We start from the raw sequence: 27,776 nt of genomic DNA, 5'->3' as shown, positions 1-27,776 counted from the left end.
TCTAATAGTTTGCCTAATTTCAATTTGTGACTAAACAAGAAAATATATTGTAGAGAATGATTTTACCATCTAAACCGCTGTGAAATATCTTTCCATAACCCAAAATATTGTATTTTCAACTGGTGTACAAAACCAAAATGTTAAAGACCCTAAAACTAAACTTAAGAACGGGAAGCATAGAACAGGTCTACCGCTTCTTAGACTTGCTTTCAATGAGAATGACATATCTATAACACACATTTCTTTGTAAATTTGGTCAGGTCACCCAAAAAGTTACATATTATAGCTTTAAGCCTGTGTTAAAAGATGCTTAAAATTATTTTAAAAACAAAATGCTATTGTGATTTAATTGTGTTTGGGAAATAAAGATAGACATGGTTTTAAAAAAGAAGTGGTAATATGTCATACAGTACAAAGATGTGTAGGCGGCTTAACTTACCCTATACCCGGGTAAGTTGTGCCAAGAGACCACTTTTTTTGGACAAGATATGTTCACAAAACTGTAACATGAATTCTGATTATTTCCAGGTATAAACAACACCCTGAAATATGTAGATTTCTTTGTTAGAATGAATAATATTTCTCAACTGAGTGATGCTGAATATTGAAAAAAACTTAACTTACCCCACTCTCCCCTATAAAAGGTGGCACCTGATCATTGCAGATTCGCAAACTGGTCTAGTTAGTGACTGTTTTTAGCTCCATTAACTTTAGTTGGGCTAGTGCAAATGGCTATTACTGAGCTACCTGAGACTGTGCGTTTCACAAATCAACACTGCCTTGCCATCAATTTCTAATGGGCTTCAAGACAACATATACTTTGCACCCACTGCACAGGAGGGCACAACACGGGCTGAGCATCCCCAAATTAGATGTGATACCATGAGGGGAGCGGCATTTTCACATTCAATCAATGTTTAGCCTTGGAATTTGTTTGCTCTGCAAACTGTACACTGTAATCCACTCCTGGTTTTGTTTGTAAAAGTAGGACCTTGGTGTAGGCCAAAAAGTAGATTACACTCTGCACGCCACGCCACCCCACGTGTTCTACAATTCCATCAAGTCTCTGAGCCTTCCTGGACAAGTCCATTATCAACCAGATTACTGAAAACTCTATTTGCCAAGTTGGGTTGGCAAGACCTGTCAATTCCCACTGTGATGGAGAAGTCCATTGAGTGAAAGATTATCATGAGGTGTTTGGGCGCTTGCCTATGAGATGAGATGTCTAAACAGCTTACCAGAAGAGTGCAATAATAAAGTCAGGGTCATCTGGGAAGGGGGATTGAGGAATTCCCAAACAAAGAGCATTGCGGGAGAGTTTGTCCCGGAGGCATATTAATGTACATGCTAGCCTCTACAAGTCTGAGTGTGGAAGCTTCCACTTTTGTGTTAATATATAAATTCAAAATGTTGAGTAAACTTCATTTTAACTTACTCTACCTGTTGTCCCCTGATTTTGTTGTTCTACCACTGGAAATTTGAGACAAAATATCCACAGGAAAGTGTTATTAACCTGACTTTTCAGAACACTGGTGTGTATATGGTTCTGTCAGCTTGTATTTCCGCTTTGTAGTTTCAATCTACTGACACTATTTTCTACATAGTGTGCATCACTTGCAACTGCATCAGGAGATTGAAAATATAGACCGACGTTCTAAAAACTAGGGTTTATAATACTTTCCTGTGGGTATTTTTTATTTTATGAGACATAAGAGGAACAATCACCCAGACAACCGGTAGAGTAAGTTCAAATATAACTTTATTGAAAATTCTGGCTTGTAGAGGTCGTTAGAGGAATAAAAAATATACTATTTCTTTGTTTCAGAGTGTGCAAAAAGCAAGCAATACACACGAATGCATACACCCCTTCATGCAAACTTACCTGTCTGTCTGAAGTCACCAAGCGGAATTCTTGAGAGAGTTTCCCAAAGAAGGACCTGTGCGTCATTCGGAATGGGTGTATAGTACCCTGTGGGTACCACACAAACACACAGTCACGTGAAAGATTAGGATGAAACCTGTAATGCTTGCAGAGAAGTAGGGGGATACAAGCTATAAGTCTTACATAATACTACCATCTAGTGGCTTCACAATGTAGTGTTTATCCTTCTTCTTCAGCTACAGTAGTTTGCCAATTTTTATTTATTTGTACCTTTATTTAACTAGGCAAGTCAGTTAAGAACAAATTCTTATTTTCAATGACGGCCTAGGAACAGTGGGTTAACTGCCTGTTCAGGGGCAGAACGACCTTGTCAGCTCAAGGATTTGAACTTGCAACCTTCCGGTTACTAGCCCCCTTAATTACTTACTGCCGCCAGTAAGTAATTAATTAAATACATATACACACACATATATATATACATATTTTTTTTACTTTAGGCCTCCCAACTTGTCTTAAAAAGGAAAACTTACCAGCACAAACATGTCAGTTTCATGCTTTTTTCTGTGCATTGGGATATCTGCAGAGGAAGAGAAAGTATGTGGTTATGAAAAGCCCTGATACAAAGTACTGATATAAAGTAAAGTATTCATTTAACGTTATTTTCAAGATACCAGAATGATGCATGTTTGATTATCCTTATTTTTTTGTAATTTTATTTAACTAGGCAAGTCAGTTAAGAAAAAAATGGTATTTACAATGAAGGCCTACCCCGGTCAAACCCTAACGACGCTGTGCCAATTGTGCGTCGCCCTACAGGACTCCCAATCATGGCCGGTGGTGATACAGCCTGCAATCGAACTAGGGTCTGTAGTGATGACTCTAGCACTGAGATGCAGTGCCTTAGAACGCTGCTCCACTCTGGAGCCTAAATTATGCATGGTTTTCAAAATGCATTTCCACCTAAGACTTACCCGCAGGCCAGTGTGTCCCCAGTGTTTTATGTTAATGTAAACTCTTGGTGCAATTGTGTCTCCATCAGGAGTGTGACACGGACATGGAGCAAGAAGATGCAGGTGGCAAAGGTTTAAGAAATCTGCAGATAGCCAGTCAGCCACCTAGCTCTGCTTTGATTTCCTGGCCTGATGTTAAACAGCTAACTAGCAGATGAAACGTCATCAACGTTAGTTAACTTTGCCCCGGAATTCAGGTAAACTCACTCTAGCAAAGCACGTTAGCTGACACGTTTTATCGTCTTGGTAATCATAACATGGCAATGCCAATGCATTAGCTACAGTGAAGATTTACCTAGATAGCTAGCTACACACAGCTGTGGAAAGATGCTTCATATCGGATTATGGTTTCTAACAGTGGCTAGCCAGTTTACCGTTACCTTAGCTACCAATACCATTGCGCTGGCTAGCTAGCATAACATAGCTACCGGCAACGTTAGCTAACTAACTACCTGAATCGTTGATAACGTCCACCGCCACCATGTCAGGTTTATCCAGGGGACCAACTTTCCTCTCGGTCACCCCGGACGGCACCACGTCCGGCTTGGAACCGAATTTTCTGGGGTAAAAGTCCCCAACATTGTGATACGATAGTCCTGATGGAGATGTGGTCATACCATCCATCGCCATTTTGGACCCTTCAAATCGACTGAACTCTCGAGAACCTCTTAGTTGCGCGTGCCTGCACAAATTCACAGATCTGTATATCATCTTATCTTGATCCAGCTCTTAGTTATCCCGAAAAAAATATTGTTTACATGGTTTTACAGCCAGGGATTTCAGGGCGTCATACAACTTCAGGTGAGAAGATACCATTTTTTTGCTTAAAAAAACCCCCGCTAATTTAATGAAATCACGTATCTCTGACTGATACATTCAATAGCCACTTTCTGCTGAAATTGCAGTTATTTTAGTGGTTGATAAGAAATAAGATTCTGTATTAATACAAATGACATGAAGACATTCACAAAATTGACCGACACGGTTGGTTTAAATAGCTAGTGCTGCGTTCAAAACACCTGGCAACTAGGAAAAATACGGGGTCAAATCATGGCGTCGGTTATCTTCAGGTTGGAAAATCGGCGCTCTAGAAAGAGGCCCGAGTTGGATGAACGTTCAAATCGATTTTTCCCAGTCGGACTTCGTTTTTTCCCTCTCGAGTAAACAGTTGTTTTGAACACACTAAAGTCGGAGGTCGGAGATTTCCGAGTTCCCAGTTATTTTGAACGCGGAATTCTCGAACCCACAAAAAGAAAATATGCACATTTTCCCATCAGTGAAGTGTTTCCACCAAATTGACTTTTTGCGGATAGAAATCAGTGCGTGATGACGCATTTAGTGCACACAACATTTATTTTCACTTGCGTTTTTAGGTACCGAATAAGGAATTTCAATATGTTTCCATCACATTTTCAACTCTTCCGATAGTTTTGCCACAAAAACTGTTGCATTAAATAGCAACGCCGCCTACCTTGGCGCGTGCACCTCGGATTCAGTGACTGCCTGCAGGGAGAAACTTTGTAGCAGGGCAGGGGGAAGAAGAGGGGGAAGCATCGGGATATTCATATTAGAAGGGGTGGGAGATGAGGAAATGTTGGACGGGCAAGGAGGCATGGCTGAGTCAAATAGGAATCCTGACTTTATGAAGTGGTGATTAAAGAGCTCAGCCATGTGCTTCTTGTCAGTAACAACCACATCATCAACATTAATGGACATGGGCAGCTGTGAGGAGAAGGGTTTATTCTACAGGTCTTTAACCGTTTTTCAGAACGTCTTGGGGTTAGACCCACAGAGAGAGAACTGCTCCTTAAAGTAACTAACTTTGGCCTTCCGGATAGCCTGAGCGCACTTATTTCTCATTTGCCTGAACGAGAGCCAGTCAGCCTGAGTGTGTGTGCCGAGCCTTTCGCCAAATGCAGTTCTTGAGGTGGAGTAACTCTGCAAGATCACGGTTCGAAACAGGGGCTGACCAGGGGCTGAACCTGTTTTAATTCTCATTTTCATTATGGGGGAGTGTTTGTTAATACCACTGAAAATATAAAAAAAGAAGGTCCAAGAGTCTTCGACAGAGCTGATTCTATACCATTTTACAGAGGCCAGTTCATGAAGGAAGGCTTGTTCATTAAAGTTTTTTAGCAAGGGTCTATGACAAATCAGTACAGGTTGTTTCCCTGAGCACCCACAGGCTGTTAAACAGTGATCACTAAGATCATTACAGAAAACACCAGACTGATACCTATCAGGATTATTTGTGAGGATACCATAAAGAAGAATAGCCTTTTCTGGGTGTTTGGAGTCGTACCTTGTGGGATTGGTAATAATCTGAGAAAGATTTAAGGAGTCCCATTGCTTTAGGATTTGGTCAGGTGGTTTAAGCATGTTTAAGCATGAACTACTCTGACTCTTGCACCTCAACCTGCCTCTCTCGCACCGGACACTTCTGATCCTCAGCAACATGGGCAGTTGGCACAAACAACTTTATGCATATAAATTACACAATCCTCTATCCCATTCCCTCCTGCACACTTCCCACATCTTGAAATCTCCCGCCTACAAACTGCTGCGACATGACCATAAATATTGCACCTAAAACAGTGCAGTGGATTCGGTGCAAAAGCTCTAACAGGATAACTGATATATCCTAACATGACTTTGTCGGGTAGAGACTCTGACTCAAAACACAAAACGACTTACACTGACTCCTATGTTTCACAACGCTCACCACTGGTTCTGCGTCGCACCAAACGCCGGGCATCACAAACACCAGGACTTCAATTGCTCCACCTCCAAACTCCAATTTTATTTCGATATAATAGTAATCCCAGTCTGCTGTTCCCACATGCTTCAAGAGGGCCACTATTGTCCCTGTTCCCAAGAAAGCTAAACGACCACCGCCCCGTAGCACTCACTTCCGTCATCATGAAGTGCTTTGAGAGACTAGTCAAGGACCATATCACCTCCACCCTACCTGACACCCTAGACCCACTCCAATTTGCTTACCGCCCAAATAGGTCCACAGACGATGCAATCTCAACCACACTGCACACTGCCCTAACCCATCTGGACAAGAGGAATACCTATGTGAGAATGCTGTTCATCGACTACAGCTCAGCATTTAACACCATAGTACCCTCCAAACTCGTCATCAAGCTCGAGACCCTGGGTCTTGACCCCGCCCTGTGCAACTGGGTACTGGTCTTCCTGACGGGCCGCCCACAGGAGGTGAGGGTAGGTAACAACATCTCCACCCCGCTGATCCACAACACTGGGGCCCCACAAGGGTGCGTTCTGAGCCCTCTCCTGTACTCCCTGTTCACCCATGACTGCGTGGCCATGCACGCCTCCAACTCAATCATCAAGTTTGCGGACGACACTACAGTGGTAGGCTTGATTTCCAACAACGACGAGATGGCCTACAGGGAGGAGGTGAGGGCCCTCGGAGTGTGGTGTCAGGAAAATAACCTCACACTCAATGTCAACAAAACAAAGGAGATGATTGTGGACTTCAGGAAACAGCAGAGAGAGCACCCCCCTATCCACATCGATGGGACAGTAGTGGAGAGGGTAGTAAGTTTTAAGTTCCTCGGCGTACACATCACGGACAAACTGAATTGGTCCACCCACACAGACAGCGTCGTGAAGAAGGCGCAGCAGCGCCTCTTCAACCTCAGGAGGCTGAAGAAATTCGCCTCGTCACCAAAGCACTCACAAACTTCTACAGATGCACAATCGAGAACATCCTGTCGGGCTGTATCACCGCCTGGTACGGCAACTACTCCGCCCACAACCGTAAGGCTCTCCAGAGGGTAGTGAGGTCTGCACAACGCATCGCCGGGGGAAAACTACCTGCCCTTCAGGATACCTACACCACCCGATGTCACAGGAAGGCCATAAAGATCATCAAGGACAACAACCACCCGAGCCACTGCTATCATCCAGAAGGCGAGGTCAGAACAGATGCATCAAAGCAGGGACAGAGAGACTGAAAAACAGCTTCTATCTCAAGGCGATCAGACTGTTAAACAGCCACCACTAACATTGAGTGGCTGCTGCCAACACACTGACTCAACTCCAGCCACTTTAATAATGGGAATTGCTAGAAATTGATGTAAAAATATATCACTAGCCACTTTCAACAATGCTACTTAATGTTTACATACATATATGAGTAATGTAGGGTATATGTATTTACTGTACCCTATATCATCTACTGCATCTTTATGTAATACATGTATCACTAGCCACTTTAAACTATGCCACTTTGTTTACATACCCTACATTACTCATCTCATATGTATATACTGTACTCGATACCATCTACTGCATCTACTGCAGCCTATGCTGTTCTGTACCATCACTCATTCATATATCTTTATGTAAATATTCTTTATCCCTTTACACTTGTGTGTATAAGGTAGTAGTTTTGGAATTCTTAGGTTAGATTACTCGTTGGTTATTACTGCATTGTCGGAACTAGAAGCACAAGCATTTCGCTACACTCGCATTAACGTCGGCTAACCATGTGTATGTGACAAATTGATTTGATTTGATTTGGGCCATAAAGGCTTTTCCACCTTAATTTATCACATTATTAATTTTACCAACGTAAAAAAAATCCACCATGTCGCACGAACAAATTATCTGTTGGCATTTATAAAATTGTACCAAAACGTCCTTTTTCCATCATAGCTGTCGTGATAAAAATAAATAAATATATATGGTATGTCTAAACTGGAAAGAAATGGGGTTATTGCACAAATCATAATCAAATCTATATTGATTGGTGGCGTACACAGATTCACAGATTTGCAGTGAAATGCTTGTATTTCTAGTTCCAACAGTGCAGTAATACCTAGCCCAATAATGTACAGATTTGCAGTGAAATCGTTTATAACGGCAGATCTCCTCCTCGTCTGAAGAGGAGTAAGGATCGGACCAAGATGCAGCGTGTTAAGTGTTCATGATGATTACTTTAATACATAAACTGAACACTATAAAATTCAAAACAATAAATATGAACGAAACAGTACCGTGTGGCAACAAACACCCACAAACCAACAGTGAAACCCTGGCTACCTAAGTATGATTCTCAATCAGAGACAACTAACGACACCTGCCTCTGATTGAGAACCATACTAGGCCGAAACAGAAACCAAACATAGAAAAACAAACATAGACTGCCCACCCCAACTCACGCCCTGACCATACTAAATAAAGACAAAACAAAGGAAATAAAGGTCAGAACGTGACAACGTTACTCCTTATAGTCCAAAGTCCTTAAAGGTTCTATTTAAACAGTGAATTGGTTCAGGAAACCAAAACAGCCAAATGCTCCATCTAAACATGAATCGATTCTCAATTGCAGTATGATTCTTGAAACATAAATCCCTCTACTTTCATATCTCAAAATAATTTCACAAATGCAAAATACACACATACTGTACCCTGTTTTAACAAGTTTTAACACAGTTGCAGCCGACAGTATTTTTTAGTGACAACAAGTTTGTGGCGTCCGTCTTCTGTTTACAAATCACATTTATTTATAAAGCCATTTTTACATCAGCAGATGTCATAAAGTGCTTATACAGAACATAGCCTAAACCCCCAAACAGCAAGCAATGCAGGCGTAGAAGCACGGTGGCTAGGAAAAACTCCCTAAAAAGGCAGGAACCTAGGAAGAAACCTAGACAGGAACCAGGCTCTGAGGGGTGGCCAGTTCTCTTCTTGCTGTGCCAGGGGAGATTATAGGACTGCATGGCCATTAAGGCCAGATCATTCTTCAAGATGTTCAAACGTTCATAGATAACCAGGAGGGTCAAATAATAATCACAGTGGTTGTAGAGGGTGCAACAGCTCAGCACCTTCGGAGTAAATGTCAGTTGTCTTTTCATAGCCGAGCATTCAGAGGTCGAGACAGCAGGTGCGGGCGGTAAAGAGGGAGAAAAGGAACAGAGAGGTAATGAGAGGTAGTGAGCTCATGGGCTCCTGGGCTCCTGAGTTCATCTGCAAAAAAATTGAATAAGGTGTAAACTTGGCAGTAGAAAACCTAAACAGTATATTTGACCTCTCAGCTTCCCTATCAAATCAAAACATTTCAATCAGACAACCTAAGAAAATTAACAACAATGTCAAATGCTTTGATGAAGAATGCAAAAACCTAAGAAAGACATTGAGAAACCTATCCAACCAAAAACATAGAGACCCGGAAAGCCTGAGCCTATGTCTACACTATGGTGAATCAATAAAACAATACAGAAATACACTATGGAAAAAGAAGGAACAGCATGTCAGATATCAGCTCAATGTAACTGAAGAATCCATAAAATCTAACCACTTCTGGGAAAAAGAAGAGTATGGGTAAACCACTTCTCCAATCTTTTTGGCTCTTTAAGAAAGAACAAACAGAAAAAAACATATACATGATCAAATACAAATCTTACTATCAACCATTAAAGACTACTAGAACCCACTGGATTCTCCAACTACATTGAATGAACTACAGGACAAAATGCAAACCTTCCAAACCAAAAAGGCCTGTGGGGTTGATGATATCCTAAATGAAATGATATACAGACCACAAATTCAAATTGTCTGTACTTAAACTCTTTAACATAATTCTCAACGCTGGCATCGTCCCCAATATTTGGAACCAAGGACTGATCACCCCAATCCACAAAAGTGGAGGCAAATTAGACCCCAATAACTACCGTGGGATATGCGTCAACAGCAACCTTGGGGAAAATCCTCTGCATTATCATTAATAGCAGACTCGTACACTTCCTCAGCAAAAACAATGTACTGAGCAAATGTCAAATTGGCTTCTTACCAAATTACCATACGATAGACTATGTATACACCCTGCACCCATCCTAGAAACCAAGATGGCGTAGCAGTGCAGACGTGGTTTGTCGTCCTTTCTTTCACTTTTTGCATTTTTCGTTTTTTTTGTATATATTCCAATTTATTTTTCAATCTCTTTTTCCATTTTTAAAGTAAATATACCTTAAAGTAAATATGCCTCACTCAATGTGACACAGATCCGCTATTTCTTTTAGACCTTATAGCCAAAACTTTAATCAGAAGCTAGCCAGCTAATTAGCTACTAGCTATTTAGTCATTTTTAGCCAATGCTAGCGGCCTTTACCCTCTGCTCAGGCACCAGACACTTTTTAGCCTGGATAATACCTGCCAGCCTTGGACTGTTTTTCTCCACTACAACGCTGGATTCCTGCCGTAAACCCTGGACCATTGATCATCACGGCTAGCTAGCTGCCACTGAGTTACCCAGCCCTGAAGCTAGCCCTGAGCCAGGCGCATCTCCCGGCTAGCAAACAAAATTACCACAACTACAATACCTCTTTCGCCATCTGGCCCGGTCCCTTCGTCGACACGGCGCCCCGCCGTACCACCACGACTGGTCGCAGATGTAATTCCATCAGCTGTGCCTTCATCCGGCTTTTGCCGGATGTCGGAGCAGACGCTTCTACCTACCCCGGCCTGCTAACTTTAAACGCCGTGTCTCCCTCGTGCTAGCGTAGCATTGACTACCCCGCGGCTTCCTTGTTCCATCTGTTAAGGTAGACTAGACCCTATGGCTACACTTGGCTACATAGCTGATGCCTGCTGGACTGTTCATTTTTCACAGTACTCCACTTTGTTTACCTTTGTTTATCTGTCGGCCCTAGCCCCGAACTCAGGCCCTGTGTATAGTTAAACGACCCTCTCTGCCCATTCATCGCCATTTTACCTGTTGTTGTTGTCTTAGCTGATTAGCTGTTGTTGTCTTACCCGTTGTTTTCTTAGCTAGCTCTCCCAATCAACACCTGTGATTGCTTTATGCCTCGCTTTATGTAGCTCTCAAATGTCAATATACCTTGTATACTGTTGTTTAGGATCGTTATCATTGTTTTAGTTTACTGCGGAGCCCCTAGTATATGCCTCAGATACCTCCTTTGTCCCACCTCCCACACATGCGGTGACCTCACCCAGTATAACCAGCGTGTCCAGAGATGCAACCTCTCTTATCATCACTCAGTGCCTGGGCTTACCTCCACTGTACCCGCACCCCACCATACCCCTGTCTGCACATTATGCCCTGAATCTATTCTACCATGCCCAAAAATCTGGTCCTTTTATTCTCTGTCCCCAACTCACTAGACGACCAGTTTTGCTAGCCTTTAGCCGTACCCTCATCCTACTCCTCCTCTGTTCCTCGGGTGATGTGGAGGCTAACCCAGGCCCTGCGTGTCCCCAGGCACTCTCATTTGTTGAGTTCTGTAATCGAAAAAGCCTTGGTTTCATGCATGTTAACATCAGAAGTTTGTTTTACTCCCTAAGTTTGTTTTACTCACAGCTTTAGCACACTCCGCCAACCCGGATGTCTTTGCGTGTCTGAATCCTGGTTTAGGAAGGCCACCAAAAATTCTGAGATTTCTATACCCAACTACAACATTTTCTGTCAAAGATAGAACTGCCAAAGGGGGAGGAGTTTCAATCTACTGCAGAGATAGCTTGCAAAGTTCTGTCATACTTTCCAGGTCTATGCCCAAACAGTTTGAGCTTCTAATTTTAAAAATGAATCTCTCCAGAAATAAGTCTCTCACTGTTGTCGTCTGTTATAGACCCCCCTCAGCTCCCAGCTGTGCCCTGGACACCATATGTGAATTGATTGCCCCCCCTCTATCTTCAGAGTTTGTTCTGTTAGGTGACCTAAACCGGGATATGCTTAACACACCAGCAGTCCTACAATCTAAGCTAGATGCCCTCAATCTCACACAAATTATCAAGGAAACCGACAGGTACAACCCTAAATCCGTAAACATGGGCAACCTCATAGATATTATCCTGACCAACTTGCCCGCCAAATACACCACTGCTGTTTTCATTCAGGATCTCAGCGATCACTGCCTCATTGTCTGCATCCGCTATGGGTCCGCGGTCAAACGACCACCCCTCATCACTGTCAAACACTCTCTAAAACACTTCTGTGAGCAGGCCTTTTTAATGACCTGGCCCAGGTATCCAGGAAGGATATTGACCTCATCCAGTCAGTCGAGGATGCCTGGTTGTTCTTTAAAAGGAATTTCCTCACCATCTTAAATAAGCATGCCCCTTTCAAAAAATGTAGAACTAAGAACAGATATAGCCCTTGGTTAACTCCAGACCTGACTGCCCTTGACCAGCACAAAAACATCCTGTGGCAGACTGCAATAGCATTGAATAGTCCCCGCGATATGCAACTTTTCAGGGAAGTAAGGTACCAATACACACAGTCAGTCAGGAAAGTGAAGGCTAGCTTTTTCAAACAGAAGTTTGCATCCTGTAGCTCTAACTCCAAAAAGTGTTGGGACACTGTAAAGTCCATGGAGAACAAGAGCACCTCCTCCCAGCTGCCCACTGCACTGAGGCTAGGTAACACGGTCACCACCAATAAATCCATGCTAATCCAAAATTTCAATAAGCATTTCTCTACGGCTGGCCATACTTTCCTCCTGGCTACTGCAACCCCGGCCAACAGCTCCGCACACCCCCAAGCTACTTTCCCGAGCCTTCCCCCGCTTCTCTTTCACCCAAATCCAGATCGCAGATGTTCTGAAAGAGCTGCAAAACTTGGACCCGTACAAATCAGCTGGGCTAGACAATCTGGACCCTCTCTTTCTAAAATTATCCGCTGCCATTGTTGCAACCCCTACTACCAGTCTGCTCAACCTCTGTTTCGTATCGTCCGAGATCCCTAAAGATTGGAAAGCTGCCGTGGTCATCCCCACTTCAAAGGGGGTGACACTCTAGACCCAAACTGTTATAGACCTATATTCATCCTGCCCTGCTTTCTAAAGTCTTTGAAAGCCAAGTTAATAAACAGATCACTGACCATTTCGAATCCCACTGTACCTTCTCCGCTGTGCAATCCAGTTTCCGAGCTGGTCATGGGTACACCTCAGCCACGCTCAAGGTACTAAACGATATCATAACCGCCATCGATAAAAGACTGTACTGTGCAGCCGTCTTCATCGACCTGGCTAAGGATTTTGACTCTGTCAATCACCGTATTCTTATCGGCAGACTCAATAGCCTTGGTTTCTCAAATGACTGCCTCGCCTGGTTCACCAACTACTTTGCAGACAGAATTCAGTGTGTCAAATCAGAGGGCCTGTTGTCCGGACCTCTGGCAGTCTCTATGGGGGTACCACAGGGTTCAATTCTCAGGCCGACTCTTTTCTCTGTATATATCAACGATGTCGCTCTTGCTGCAGATGATTCCCTGATCCACCTCTACGCAGATGACACCATTCTGTATACATCTGGCCCTTCTTTGGACACTGTGTTAACTGACCTCCAAACGAGCTTCAATGCCATACAACGCTCCTTCCGTGGCCTCCAACTGCTCTTAAACACTAGTAAAACCAAATGCATGCTTTTTCGCACCCGCCTGCCCGACTAGCATCACTACTCTGTTCAGACCTAGAATACGTGGACAACTACAAATACCTAGGTGTCTGGCTAGACTGTAAACTCTCCTTCCAGACTCATATCAAACATATTCAATCCAAAATCAAATCTAGAATCAGCTTTCTATTTCGCAACAAAGCCTCCTTCACGCACACCACCAAACTTACCCTAGTAAAACTGACTATCAAACCATCCTCTTCGGCAATGTCATCTACAAAATAGCTTCCAATACTCTACTCAGCAAATTGGATGTAGCCTATCACAGTGCCATACGACCTGTATGCTCGAGTCGGCTGGCCCTCGCTACATATTCGTCGCCAGAACCACTGGCTCCAGGTCATCTATAGGTCTATGCTAGGTAAAGCTCCGCCTTATCTTAGCTCACTGGTCACGATAACAACACCCACCCGTAGCACCCGCTCCAGCAGGTATATCTCACTGGTCATCTCCAAAGCCAACACGTCTTTTGGCCGCCTTTCCTTCCAGTTTTCTGCTGCCAGTGACTGGAACAAATTGCAAAAATTGCTGGAGACTTAGTTCCCTCGCTAAATTTAAACATCAGCTATCTGGGGCGGCAGGGTAGCCTAGTGGTTAGAGAGTTGGACTAGGAACCGAAAGGTTTCAAGTTCAAACCCCCGAGCTGACAAGGTACTAATCTGTCGTTCTGCCCCTGAACAGGCAGTTAACCCACTGTTCCTAGGCCGTCATTGAAAATAAGAATTTGTTCTTAACTGACTTGCCTGGTTAAATAAAGGTAAAATAAAACATCTGAGCAGCTAACCGATCGCTGTACATAGTCTATCTGTAAATAGCCCACCTGTCACACCTTGACCATAGAACGCTGTTTATTCTCTATGTTGGTTGGGGCGTGATGGTGACTAGGGTGGGTCATCTAGGTGTTTTTGTATTTCTATGGTGGCCTGATATGGTTCCCAATCAGAGGCAGCTGTTTATCGTTGTCTCTGATTGGGGATCATATTTAGGTAGCCATTTCCCCATTGGTTTTCGTGGGATCTTGTCTATGGATAGTTGCCTGTGTGCACCAGTAGCTTCACGGTTCGTTTGTGCTTGTTTGTTTCGGTTTATTAAAAATATGTGGAACGCCTACCACGCTGCACCTTGGTCTTCATTTAACGACGGACGTGACACCACCCAATCTACCTACCTCATCCCCATATTGTCTTTATTTACTTTGCTGCTCTTTTGCACACCAGTATCACTACGTACACACCATCATCTGCTCATCATCATCTGCTCATCTATCACTCCAGTGTTAATCTGCTAAATTGAAATGACTTTGCTACTATGGCTTTTTTATTGCCTTACCTCCTCATGTCATTTGCACACACTGTATATAGACTTAATTTTTTTCTATTGTGTTACTGACTGTATGGTTGTTTATTCTATGTGTAACTCTGTGTTGTTTCTGTCACACTGCTTTGCTTTATCTTGGCCAGGTGGCAGTTGTAAATGAGAACTTGTTCTCAACTAGTTTACCTGGTTAAATTAAGGTGAAATAAAATTTTAAAAATTGACAAACAAACCAAAACAAAGGCAGACACTAGATACTGGGTGATTAATTCACCTTTCAGCAGGACAATAACCTAAAATGTAAAGCCAAATCTACACTGGAGTTGCTTACCAAGAAGACAATGAATGTTCCTGAGTGGCCGACTTAGTGTTTTGACTTAGAACTACTTGAACATCTATGGCAAGACCTGGAAATGGTTGTCTAGCAATTATCAACAACCAATTTGATAGAGTTTAAGACGCACATTTCAGGCGTGGAAAGCTCTTGGAGACTTACCCAGAAAGACTCACAGCTGTAATTGATGCCATCAGTGCTTCTACAAAGTATTGACTCAGGGGTGTGAATACTTATGTAAATGAGATATTTCTGTATTTCATTTTCAATAAATGTGCAAACGTTTATAAAAACATGTATTTACTTTGTCATTATGGTGTATTGTGTGTAGATGGGTTAGAGAAAAAAATCTATTCAATCCATTTTGAATTCAGGCTGTAACACAAATGTGGAATAAGTCAAGGAGTATGAATACTTTCTGAAGGCACTGTATATGGGCTATACAACCATCCCAGCTCTGCAGATTTTGCTGTGAAGAGACAGAATCATTAGATCCCTTGTTTTGGTACAGCCCATATGCAGCTTGTTTTTGGTCACAGGTTCAGGAATGGCTGAAGAATTACAACATTTACCTGGAATTAACTCTACAAATAGCATTGCTGGGAGATACTCTTAGCGAAACATTTGATCTTTAATTTACAATCTGGAGAATCTATGAGAATGGAAAGGTTCAGGACTTTTGTGAAATATCACAGTATAGTTAAAAAAATGAAAAAATGGCTAGTAGAAATCAAAACTGGATGGTGTTCAGAGATATATGGGGTTGAGGGGAGCTGAAGGGCGGGACTAAAAATAACAAAAAAAAACAAGATAATTATTGTAAAATAAACTGTCTGTAAATTGTATATAGTATGTATAAGCTGGAAGTAGAAGCTTAAGTGTTGTTGTCCCTTAGTTTACTCCAATTAGTGGAGGGATGAAAGGGTTCGGAGAAAATAGTAAAGAAGGAAAATATATAAAAAATAGATATTTACCCCAAAATATATGGGGGATTGGAAATGATGCAGACAATTACATTGATAGAAGCCACAATCTATCTGCAATATTAAAGCTGATCTACCCATAAACAAGACAAACTAAAAAAGTGCTTTCACAGTGAATTAAGGCTGAACTTGACTGCCTATCTATCGGCAGTGGTCAATGATCTTGAACCTTTGCATGCCAGTGATGGTTCAGTTTGGTTCGACAGTTACTCTGTATTTCACTCTGTATCTCGGTACTTCATACATTTCTTACATTATTTCTCCCCAGGTTATCACAGTGTTATGGCCTTGCTACAACACTGAAGAGCCATAGGAGAAGGCTTGACTGTGCTGTGTTTCTGTTCAGATCTGCATCCGCATTTATTGAATTAATAGTCCTGTAGTCCTGTAATCACTTGGAGAGACTGGAGGCCTGCTAGGGGTTCTCATGTTTAGCACAGGGCACATCTCCTGACTGGCTACTTGAGCTGGAGGACCTTATCTTTTAGAAATGCCATCATTCTCTCCAAACGCTTTGACATGTGTCAAAGTGAGTTTGAGTCTGGTTGCTGTGCAGTTTTGGGCGATAAAACATCCTTATGTGCACTTGAGTCGTTCCATTATAGTGCTCTGTATAGGTAGGTGGTATACAGTATATACAACCTCTCTAAGTCATGCAGCAAAAGGGTATTGGCCCCGTCGATGGGAGAGGGTCAGAATAACCCCAGTCATAACATATCACATCATGTTAACATCTCATCCAATGCACACTTTCATCACAAAGCCTGTGCCACATAGAACTAGGCCTATATAAGCAACACAAAACCATTCTGCTCTAGAGATGCTATCACATCTTCTCTGTCTCCTCTGTTTTGGGCTTTTAGGGGTTGATGGGTTGTCATTATTTCCCCTGTATTACCAGCAGATGTCTCAGTAAGGAGTAGTCCAATAACCTACAATAAAAGCGAGAATTAATGACGTATGCATACCAAGATCCCAGCAGGATACGCTTTGCAGTGAAACATCTAACTAAAACCTCCCATGTTATTTATTTACACCCGTAAATACTTTCCCATCTCAATGTTCACTGAACCCATGACCTTGTCTATTACCGGCACTGTTGAATGGGCCTCATTTCCAAAATCATTATACAGAGATGATTCATTTCCATTAAGAGTATGGGAAAATGTGAAGTCTGACCACACGCCATGATTTATGTCCCGCTGGGTGTGTTTGATTTGGTGGCATCATGTCAAGAGGGAGGCCAGAGAGGAAGCTTATTTGCTTATTTCTGGACATGAGTAGTCACATTGTACAGAAACGGTTAATCAAGTGACAGTGAGAAATGTGAATGAGGCAACAGTATTTACTTTAGTCTTTGAGTGGATGAAGCTATAGGGGCCACTAGATTCTAAGGGAAATTCCTGCACATATGAATGGTTTATATAAGCACTCATGGGAGGACATTTCAACATCTGAGACATCACACACAGGAAACCAGACCTTCTCAACACCCCTACAGAAACCAGGAAACTCCTACTTCTCATGCAAGCTTTATCTGTGAAGGACACACCTCTTTCTCCTCTTACTATACTCACTCTCACACACACAACCACATTCACACACATGCACACACACACCCACACTCATACACAGAGTGGAGCTTGTGGCAGTCCAGCTGAACAAATACACTGGAGGTGTAAACTGAAAAGATTCACGCTTGAGATTTTCTACGGGATTATCCAAAATGAGCAGTTCTTTCTCAGCCAAAATCCAGTCCAAAATGGAACTGGCTAAAGATATGAAGGAGGAGGATAAGTTGTACAGATATAACGGAGTGCTGTACCCTGTCCTCATGAGTCCAGAGGAGAACCTGAAGGCTATGGAGAGGCTGGAAGCAAGAGCAGATGATGTCATGTTAGTTGCATATCCCAAATGTGGTAAGTCAAAAAATATTTAAATGAAAAAACTGTATTTAGATGGTCAGAAGAATGTGCATTAGTAAAGTCATGTGTAGTTACTTCCTTGAGAGACATCCTTTGGCAATGAGCATCTTGATTAAGCATTTATGTTTTCTAATAGTCACTGACTACCTTATTATATCAAGTTTAATCAGTGGAAAAAGGAGTGTTCCACTTGGTATTTACAAGTCTACTCTCTGCCTATACCTACTGTACACGCTTAGAAAAAAGGGTTCCAAAAGGGTTCTTCGGCTGTCCCCATAAAAAAAAACTTTTAGTTCCAAGTAGAACCTTTCCTGGCTCCAGGTAAGTCCATAACCATGTGTGTGAGGTGTATAGTTTTGTCTCAAAGTAGATGTAAGACTACCAAGAAATGCTGTATGACCATGATTTAGCCCACTGCAGTAAAAGGTTAAGGTTCTAGATAGCACCTTTTTTTATAATGGGCTCAAGTTCAAAATACAATTGGGGTAATGAAACGTACTCATAGTGTCTTACACATAGCTCATAGTGTCTTACACATAGCTCATAGTGTCTTACACATAGCTCATAGTGTCTTACACATAGCTCATAGTGTCTTACACATAGCTCATAGTGTCTTACACATAGCTCATAGTGTCTTACACATAGCTCATAGCCTATGATATTTTGTCTTGCTGTGTATTTAAAAAGGAGACAGACAAAAGCTATTTGACTTGCGAACTGGGTTTGAAGTGATCTAAAATTCCGTTTCACAATGGATGGGCCTCTGAATGTTTGGACTTGCAGAATACGATCTGTGTGCTTTTCGGTAGGCCCTCCCTGTCAGGCAAAAATGGTTGCAAAAAGTCTGTTTCTGGTTATAACCTTGTCAAAACAACACAGTTTTGCAGCTTTGTCAGCTCTTTCCACTGCACACTATGTCAGTAAGGTAATCAGTGTTGAGGAATGTTGAATTAAACACAGGCCGCTCTGCACACTGGCAGAGAGGCACCCTTGTAACAACGGTTAATGTAATAACACAGGTTAATGTAATACCTTGTAACAACGGTTAATGTAATAACACAGGTTAATGTAATACCTTGTAACAACGGTTAATGTAATAACACAGGTTAATGTAATACCTTGTAACAACGGTTAATGTAATAACACAGGTTAATGTAATAACACCGGCTAATGTAATAATACCGGCTAATGTAATAACACAGGTTAATGTAATTACACAGGTTAATATATTAACACCGATTAATGTAATAACACCGGTTAATGTAATACCTTGTAACAACGGTTAATGTAATAACACCAGTTTACGTAATAACACAGGTTAATGTAATAATTACTACTTTCAAAGCCCCATGTTTCTGTAATCATCTGCATATGACATAAACATGGTTTATGTGGTCATGTACCTGCTGGGTGGCCGGTAGCCTAGTGGTTAGAGCATTGGGTCAGTAACCAAAGGTTGCTGGTTTGAATACCTGAGTAAACAAGGTGAAACATCCGTCTGTGCGCTTGAGCAAGGCACTTAATCCTAATTTGCTCCAGGGACACTGTACTACTATTGCTGAAACCATTTTACGGATCTTACAAAACACTAGGGGCTGGTTTCCTAGATCCAGATTAAGCCTAGTACTGGACTAAAGTGCACTTTCAATGGAGAATGTTTTTTCATCCATGACTAGACTCAATATCTGAATGGGATTGCCCCTGATATTACAAATATTTTGGGATAATGCAATAATGACTCTTGTCTCATGGTGAAACATGACACTTTTCGAAGAATATCAAAGGACACTACACCTCTCTATTCCCGATCCCTCTGTGTAAATTGAAAAACATTATCTTAATGCTCAAGTGTAAATGGACCTGAATGTTCTCTGTGTCTGGCAGGTTTTAATTGGATGGTGGCGGTGCTGCGTAAAATAATAGCACAAGCAACTGGTGAAACAGCAGAGTCCAAATTCCCTCCATTGATGGAGTTCTTTGGGACCGATATGCTCCAGGTTTGTGCAATACTGGTTGACTTCCTGTAGCTTTAGCAACACTGCAGGTTTGTCTGCCTCAAATAAGTCAAATATAGAAATACTACATGTGTAGTTTATTGGAAATGCTGTTTGGTTCACTAATGCACAGATCCCCTGTAGTCTGCAGGTTCTATAGTTATATATTTTTTTTAAAATTTTACCTTTATTTAACCAGGCAAGTCAGTTAAGAACAAATTCTTATTTTCAATGACGGCCTAGGAACAGTGGGTTAACTGCCTGTTCAGGGGTAGAACGACAGATTTGTACCTTGTCAGCTCGGGGGTTTGAACTTGCAACCTTCCGGTTACTAGTCCAACACTCTAACCACTAGGCTACCCTGCCGGTGTTCAGGTAACTTTAGGTCTATAAAGTAGGTTTTGAGGTCAGGTGTAGAGGACGTCACACTGCTTGTTTTAGCGAGTGCCGCTTTCTCCTGAGTCGGCTCATACCGAGGCTCGAACTCAGAACGTCTGCCTCGCAAACACGTGACCACCCTCCCGATGCATCTATCTAGTCGGCAGCGCAAGTTGAGACAATTCAGGCAGAGGAGTGAGTTTCACAGATCCCCATCTGCTAAATAGTCATTTCATTTTGCTGTTCTGTAACTGGCCACAATAATTACATGCAGGTTTTGCAATCATGCTGTGATCCAATAAGGCTAGTTAGTGAATGTTAGTAAATTGCTAACACATGTTCTGTGAGTGCCCTCCACTGAATGCCCTCATGAGCCTCTGTGTATGGAAATGTTAGCACAGCTTGACCTCATCCAAGAAGAGGGGTCTACCTACAGTATACACCCCTGATTCTCACATCGAATGCAATTAACTGTGGAGAATATAGTGAGATTCATTCATATAAAAGTGTTTTCTATGGCTATCTGTGTCAGGAGTGAAGAGTTTGTTCACTGAACTTGCGAGCTACTGTGCCTAAAATGACATAACATGCCTATTTGCACAGTGTCTGTTTAGATGAGTTAGAGCAGCAGCATACCATGGCTCACGTAGCGTTAAATGGATGCCTTGTCTATCTCGCAGGTTTTTCACCAAGCACCGTCCCCTAGATTTCTGGGGACACACATGCACCCAGATAACATTCCTGAATCCTTCACCACAAAGAAAACAAAGGTATGTACTTTCAACCAGAATACAGGTGTTGTTGTGGAACTCACAATTACTATGACATTTTTACAGCTTTTTTTAATACTCCACAGTAGTTCCTCTTTTTATACAAAATTCCATCACAACTTCCTCCAAACAGCAACGTGTAATTCCCCTGTTGTGTAAGAGTGAAAGCTTTTCCTGTGTAGTATGGCAGCTAGTGTTTCTCTGCAGAGGCAGCCACAGCAGAGGGCGTCCCACACAGACACATACACTGCAAATCACACACTGTACGGAGTACATAGTAGACTGATTAAGCACACACTGTCCCGAGTACACGGTAGACTGATTAAGCACACACTGTACAGAGTACACGGTAGATGGAATAATCAAATAGCATACACACATAGGACACTTTTCAGCAGACAGTAACTATGCTACACTGAAATATAAAACCTCCAACTTGCAGTACAGTGTGTCTCACAACTCTGCCCTCCCCTTCCCTCAGTGTAATGAACACGAGGGGAGACAGGGAGCTGGTTTCAAGCACAGGGAGCAGCAGGTGTTTATTGAAAAGGACCACAGGAGGAGGCAGGTAGCTGGGTCCAGGGGCAGGCAGCAGGTCTTACACAGGGGGTCCAAAGGTAACAGTACAGGCAGTGAAAATGCTAGTAATGTAGTCCAGGAGATCAGGCAATAGGTAGATAACAGGCTAAAGTACAGGCAGGGAATAGCCAAAAAGGCATCGTTAGTTTTTGCCTGCCTCCCTATCATACACGGGAGGCGTAAATCACGGCGAAAGACATGTCACAAAACAAACAATACCTCACGGTGATGGGGTGCAAAGAACTGAACTAAATAGTGTGTGATAATGACATAGAGGTGTGTATTCAGGTGATTAGGATCTGGAGAGTGAGCTGCATTCAGGGGATCTACGTGTTTGAGGGTGTGGGTTGGAAGCAGACGTTACACTCAGGATATAAACTTTAAAGAATGTCCTGGATCAGTCTATAAAAATATACTGTTGTCATTATCATGTCATGCATGGTCTTCTGTTGATCAAAAACAGATGCTGGTGATATTCAGGAACCCGAAAGACACAGTGGTCTCCTTTTATCACTTCTCAAACAAGAACCCAGTGCTACCCACTGCAAAGTCCTGGGACTGCTTCTTCTCAGAGTTTATGAGTGGAAAAGGTACCTAATGTGAAGAGCCCTTATGAAAATTGGGTTTATATGTTGTAGTTTGCTTTATACAAAAGTATAACTTGAGTCAGTTGTATTACAGTAAGATTTGTACCTTTACAGTACAAAGCCTCATCTGAACAGTGATTTCCTATTCCTAGTTCCCTGGGGTTCATATTTTGACCATGTACTTGGCTGGGAGAGGAGAATAGCTGACCCTAACGTGATGATCGTCACCTTTGAGGAGTTAAAACAGGTATCAGGTATTCCTTTCGTTTTGAATAAAGACATTAGTTTTGATCGGTCTGCTTTCTGTCATTTACATTCTGTCATGTTAATTGTGACCCACACAGGACCTGAGTGACGGTGTGCGAAGGGTCTCTGAGTTCTTTGGTTTCAGTCTCAGTGATGCCCAGGTCCAGACCATCGCAGAGGAGAGCACCTTCAATGCTATGAAGGAGAGCTCCAAGACCTCACACGGCCAGATGGGCAACGTCTTCTTCAGGAAAGGTGTGTATGTATATATGCTTGAGAGAGTGACAGGGGGAGCAAGAGAGAGAAAGAGCGCTGTATGTGGATAGAGGGACCTTTGTTCCAGGGTTTGTTTAATACCACCCACTGGAAACAGAAATTGTGGGTTAATGGCAACACAAACAAACACTTGATATGTATGTTGACTATGAGTACAGACTCATGTCTCCGGTCTGCTGGTCCTCTCTATCCTTTAACATCCCTTGTCCTTTCCAGGGAAATAAAGCATTGTTATACTGACCTTTGGTAACCTCCTATAGGTTGAATTAATTATTAAGTGCCAAAAAAGTAACAGGGTTGATGACTTCAAATCAGCCATAAATCCCCTTATGACAGGGGGAATGGAAGCTTGTTGTCTGCAATAGGGAGGGACAATTGAATGCAAATTTCAAACATTTTCTAATTGTTAAAACATTTCTAGCCTGCCTATCTGTGGGTAACATGGTTGACATGTTATTCTAGCCTGCCTATCTGTGGGTAACAGGGTTGACATGTTATTCTAGCCTGCCTATCTGTGGGTAACAGGGTTGACATGTTGTGCTCGACCAGCTCAGTTTTACACCACAAAACACCAGAAAATGGCTTAAAAGAGCAGAACAGGCTCACCTGCTTTTACACTATGATTTGACTAGATGTTCAATGTTCCTTTTAGAAGAAAAAAAATAAGAATAGTTTCACCATATTAAAACGAGAGTTCAGTTCATGTAATAGGGTTGACCTTAAAATGAGGGACGGTTTTACATTTTTTTCTCCATAAATCACACAATAATCTTCACAAATGACTGTCAAAAGCAACAAAAATAACTAGGGCTTTACAATGATGGTGAATTTTTTAATCTAATAATCTAAAGATAATTTGCCTCATGCTTTATGTCCAAACTACAGAGTACTAGAAAATGTTATGTCACTCTTGCTGTACATTGATCATGTGTTTGTCTTGTTCATGTGTTTTTGATGGGTATTTCCTCCCCAGGTGAAGTAGGGGACTGGAAGAACCATTTCACCCTAGCCCAAAGCCAGGAGATGGACACAGCATTCAAGAAGCACCTGGCAGGGACAACACTGGGGGCCAAACTAAAGTATGACCTGTACTGCAAGTAGACAGCAGACTGGACAAACACTTACTGAGCTGAGACAGGATACAAGGGAAACACTGACAGGGAAGTTCAACTCCAACAGGCAGGCTGGTATGCAGTAGCTAAACTGACATTCACAATGAGGTATTTGGTGGTGCAACACTTGTTACTACAGAAACACTTTATTCCACTTGGCTATCCTACACTGGAGCCATTGAAGGGCATTTTTGTGAAAGTGTGACATGAGAAGAGTGGAGACTGGTGGGAGGAGCTAGAGTGGGATGGGTTCCTTGTAATGGTTGGAATGGATTATATGTAACAAAGTCAAACATGGTTTCCATATGTTTGATACTGTTCCATTAATTCCATTCCAGCCTTTACAATGAGCCTGTAATCTATAGCTCCTCCCACCAGACTCCACTGCATGAGAAAAAGTAGACACGACAATGAGACTTCATGATAGATTTCTTTACCTTGTAATCCTTGTTTTTATATCACTGTTTGTAGATTAAAGTTGGTTAATTGATTATCGGCCTTCTTGTATGTATTTTACAACATTTCAAGATGTCAGTGGAGGCTACTGAGGGGCAAACGGCTCATAAATGGCTGGAATAGAGCGAATGGAATGTCAAACACATGGAAACCATGTGTTGATGTTGATACCTCTCCAGCCATTACTACGTGCCCGTCCTCCCCACTTAAGGTGCCACCAACAACCTGTGCAAGATGTTGTACTTTTCAGTTCAGAGTAATGGAATGTGTCAAAAAGTCTAGTTCTACAAATGACATGCCACATGAAACTATAATAATCATATGCTCAAATTCCTTGCTATAACACATTTGAGATCATATGGTAACCTACTTTACTGCAGGCCAGCAATGTGACAGGTTGCATACAATAAAACCCTTGGATTGCAATGCATACAATACTAGATTCAAAGCAAATAGAATTATTCCATTTGGAAAAGGTGACCAAGATGAGACGGTCTGTAAATGTAAAGTAAAACGTTCCATAAATTCTTAATTGTAAAGAGTGACAATCAAATAAAATAAAAAACCGAGACTATGGTAGCCTACTGATGTGATATTCACCATACATACAGTATATATATTGTGATATTCATCATAGATACGGTATACATCGTGATATTCACCATAGATACGGTATACATCGTGATATTCACCATAGATACGGTATACATCGTGATATTCACCATACATACAGTATATATATTGTGATATTCACCATAGATACGGTATACATCGTGATATTCACCATAGATACGGTATACATCGTGATATTCACCATAGATACGGTATACATCGTGATATTCACCATAGATACGGTATACATCGCGATATTCACCATAGATACGGTATACATTGCGATATTCACCATAGATACGGTATACATCGCGATATTCACCATAGATACGGTATACATCGCGATATTCACCATAGATACGGTATACATCGTGATATTCACCATAGATACGGTATACATCGTGATATTCACCATAGATACGGTATACATTGCGATATTCACCATAGATACGGTATACATCGTGATATTCACCATATATATTGTCTATGATATTTGTGCTGTATGAGGGCCTAAACTGGGGATGGCACCATTTCTTCCCTTAGTTGATCATTTCCATTATCCGTGAAACCCGTTTTGATTTAGTGAAAGAATGTCTATATCCAGTCGGTACAATATAGAACAAAAATTTTCAAATGCACTGTAGGCTACCTGTTATTGATAATGTTTTAGTTGCTTGCCATTGGTACTTTCTTAACGTGGGACTAAGGCTGTGTTTACACAGCCACTCTAAGAACCCAAATCTTATTTTTCTTTCTATATCTGATCCACACACTCAGTTTGACATGTGATTGATATCTGATGTGCACATTCACACTGATGTAACCTCTGAAGTAGCACCAGAGAGGAAGAGGCAAAGCGAGAGGTTTCACTCTCGCCAAAATAAGCCCAATGCGTTATGATATTTTGGACCTACGCTTGTTACCTGCCTTCCCGCCTTTAAGACAACGACTCCCATTGTTAAGCTGGAGACATGAGCATCTCAACACTATATACAGATCTCTGGTAGCACACAGATACAATTTCCTGTCACTGATGCTTTAAAAAAAGAAGGTTATTGCAGGTCAAGTGCAACAACAAAGAACTTCAGAGCAAAAGCAATAATCACATCTGAGCATCCAGACAGAGACAGCATATGGAGGATCAGGATTGAAAAGATCAGATTCCATGTTTTTTGTTATTGCCGTTTACACATTAGGCAAAAGAGCAGATAGGTATCAGATAGTGGAGGCTGCTGAAGGAAGGACGGCTCATAATAATGGCTGGAACGGAGCAAATGGAAACCATGTGTTTGATGTTGTTGATACCGTTCCACCTATACCGCTCTGGCCATTACCACGTGCACGTCCTCCCCAATTAAGGTGCCACCAACCTCCTGTGGTATCAGATATGCAAATAATTGGCAAAATATCTTAATTGGACTGCCTGTGTAAATGAAGCCTAAGCATCTTTACTAGCTACATATCTAGATATTGGTTAATCAACCACCCTGTTAATTGGTCAATCAATCAGATAATCAATCTATTAATATCCACTGTGGACAGTCAAGCATTACACATCCAAACATTTATTTTAGTAGCTCAAGAAATACCATGTTAAAAAAATAGACTGGTTTTGTAACATAGAGTAGACCTACCTCTGCGTTCACAGTCGCTACCATATACTACAGGTAACTGCCAAAATAAAGGAAACACCAACATAAAATGTCTTAATAGGGTATTGGGCCACCATAAGCCAGAACAGCTTCAATGCACCTTGGCATAGATTCTACAAGTGTCTGGAACTCTATTGGAGGGATGCAACACCATTCTTCCTCAGTACATTTTGTTCTTTGTTGATGGAAACCGCTGTCTCAGGCACAGCTCGAGAATCTCCCGTAAGTGTTCAGTTGGGTTGAGATCTGGTGACTGAGGTGGTTTACATTTTATGGGGGCAGGCCATGGTAGTCTAAATAAGGGCCTGCTCAGGGATGTTAATTGCTTAATTAACTCAGGAACCACACCTGTATGGGAGCACTTGCTTTCAATATACTTTGTATCCCTCGTTTACTCAAGTGTTTGCAGTTTGTTGGCTATAGTCTATTCTCTGCTGACATCTAGTGAGTGTAAGTCACACAACATAATTTAATTTAAATTCCTGGGTTTCAGTGCACTTTATGATGAGACATTAAAGAAATGATGCAGTGCATTACATGCTAATATTTTTTTACTCATTGAATCGTTGGATTAAATTGTTACCATTTACCTATACACCTACACTACATCATCAATATTTATGAGCAAGTTCTGGGCATGTATAAACATTACATGTCTGTCTCAAACACTTTTCTCTCTCATTTTGCTGACAGAGACATTTTACATTAAAAAAAACATACGATACTGCTGCATGTACACAGCCCAAGAAAAAAAATAACACAAATTGGTGTTTTGAGAAATCAGATCAGCTCTGAAAATGATCTAATGTGAAAAGATCTGAAGATTGGTCAAAAGACCAATTAGTGGAAAACTATCAGAATTGGGCTGCCTGTGTAATCGCAACCATGTATAATTTTGTACACGTTTCAGCTACACATCGAGTGACATCATCAGGACGCGGAAGTTGACTGTGGAAGTGACAATCTTCAGTTGTGTCTGGTTGTGCTCTGTGTGCTCCGCTTGACAATGGATATTTCCCAACAAGAGAGGACATATGAGACATCAATGGCTGACAAATCAACTCCAAGTAGTCTTGCAAGATACCTCGATGGTGAATTTTGGGAAACCAAAGATCATATTCGTGAAGAAATATCCCAAGGCGAGCCCTTTCGAACTAGCAGGTTCGTGATCTCTAACTGGTGGTTTTATCCAACTTTTCTATCATATGTTGATCATCACG

At 41.8% G+C, this 27,776-nt stretch overlaps 3 protein-coding genes across 4 annotated transcripts in view; 2 read left to right on the top strand and 1 right to left on the bottom strand.

The window, feature by feature from the left end:
• LOC115135011 (zinc transporter 6-like) overlaps window positions 1-3,547 on the bottom strand; it is a 70,951-nt gene extending 67,404 nt beyond the window's left edge. Inside the window, exons 1-3 of one of the 2 annotated variants that reach the window (XM_029669180.2) lie at window positions 3,345-3,547; window positions 2,413-2,459; window positions 1,883-1,969 (exon numbers count right to left, since the gene is read on the bottom strand). In XM_029669180.2, coding sequence (XP_029525040.2) covers window positions 1,883-1,969; window positions 2,413-2,459; window positions 3,345-3,522 — 312 coding nt within the window. In that variant the 5' untranslated portion in view covers window positions 3,523-3,547. Of the gene's footprint in view, window positions 1-1,882; window positions 1,970-2,412; window positions 2,460-2,853; window positions 2,875-3,344 lie in introns of those variants that run through there. The other variant, XM_065023124.1, reaches the window with a different exon arrangement.
• A 13,992-nt stretch (window positions 3,548-17,539) lies between these two features.
• Window positions 17,540-24,327, top strand: LOC115135010 (sulfotransferase 6B1-like). Its single transcript, XM_029669178.2, has 7 exons — window positions 17,540-17,888; window positions 19,779-19,891; window positions 20,947-21,036; window positions 22,079-22,205; window positions 22,355-22,449; window positions 22,547-22,703; window positions 23,698-24,327. The coding sequence occupies exons 1-7, from the start codon at window positions 17,696-17,698 to the stop codon at window positions 23,823-23,825; spliced, it is 903 nt and encodes a 300-aa protein (XP_029525038.1). The 5' UTR covers window positions 17,540-17,695; the 3' UTR covers window positions 23,826-24,327.
• A 3,168-nt stretch (window positions 24,328-27,495) lies between these two features.
• Window positions 27,496-27,776, top strand: part of acoxl (acyl-CoA oxidase-like) — a 46,288-nt gene continuing 46,007 nt past the window's right edge. The window contains exon 1 of the mRNA XM_029669176.2: window positions 27,496-27,717. Within this exon, the coding sequence (XP_029525036.2) occupies window positions 27,563-27,717 (155 nt within the window). The 5' untranslated portion in view covers window positions 27,496-27,562. The remainder of the gene's footprint in view (window positions 27,718-27,776) is intronic.

Source organism: Oncorhynchus nerka, linkage group LG10 (genome assembly GCF_034236695.1).
Source record: "Oncorhynchus nerka isolate Pitt River linkage group LG10, Oner_Uvic_2.0, whole genome shotgun sequence".
NCBI classification, from domain to species: domain Eukaryota; kingdom Metazoa; phylum Chordata; class Actinopteri; order Salmoniformes; family Salmonidae; genus Oncorhynchus; species Oncorhynchus nerka.
This window is presented reverse-complemented; position numbering and strand designations above follow the sequence as displayed.

Excerpts from the sequence above, each read along its gene's own strand:
- LOC115135010 (XM_029669178.2), top strand. The coding sequence starts at position 17,696 with ATGAGCAGTTCTTTCTCAGCCAAAATCCAGTCCAAAATGGAACTGGCT. Across the intron at positions 21,037-22,078 it reads TCACCACAAAGAAAACAAAG|ATGCTGGTGATATTCAGGAA; the intron begins GTATGTACTTTC and ends GATCAAAAACAG. Across the intron at positions 22,450-22,546 it reads CCTTTGAGGAGTTAAAACAG|GACCTGAGTGACGGTGTGCG; the intron begins GTATCAGGTATT and ends TGACCCACACAG.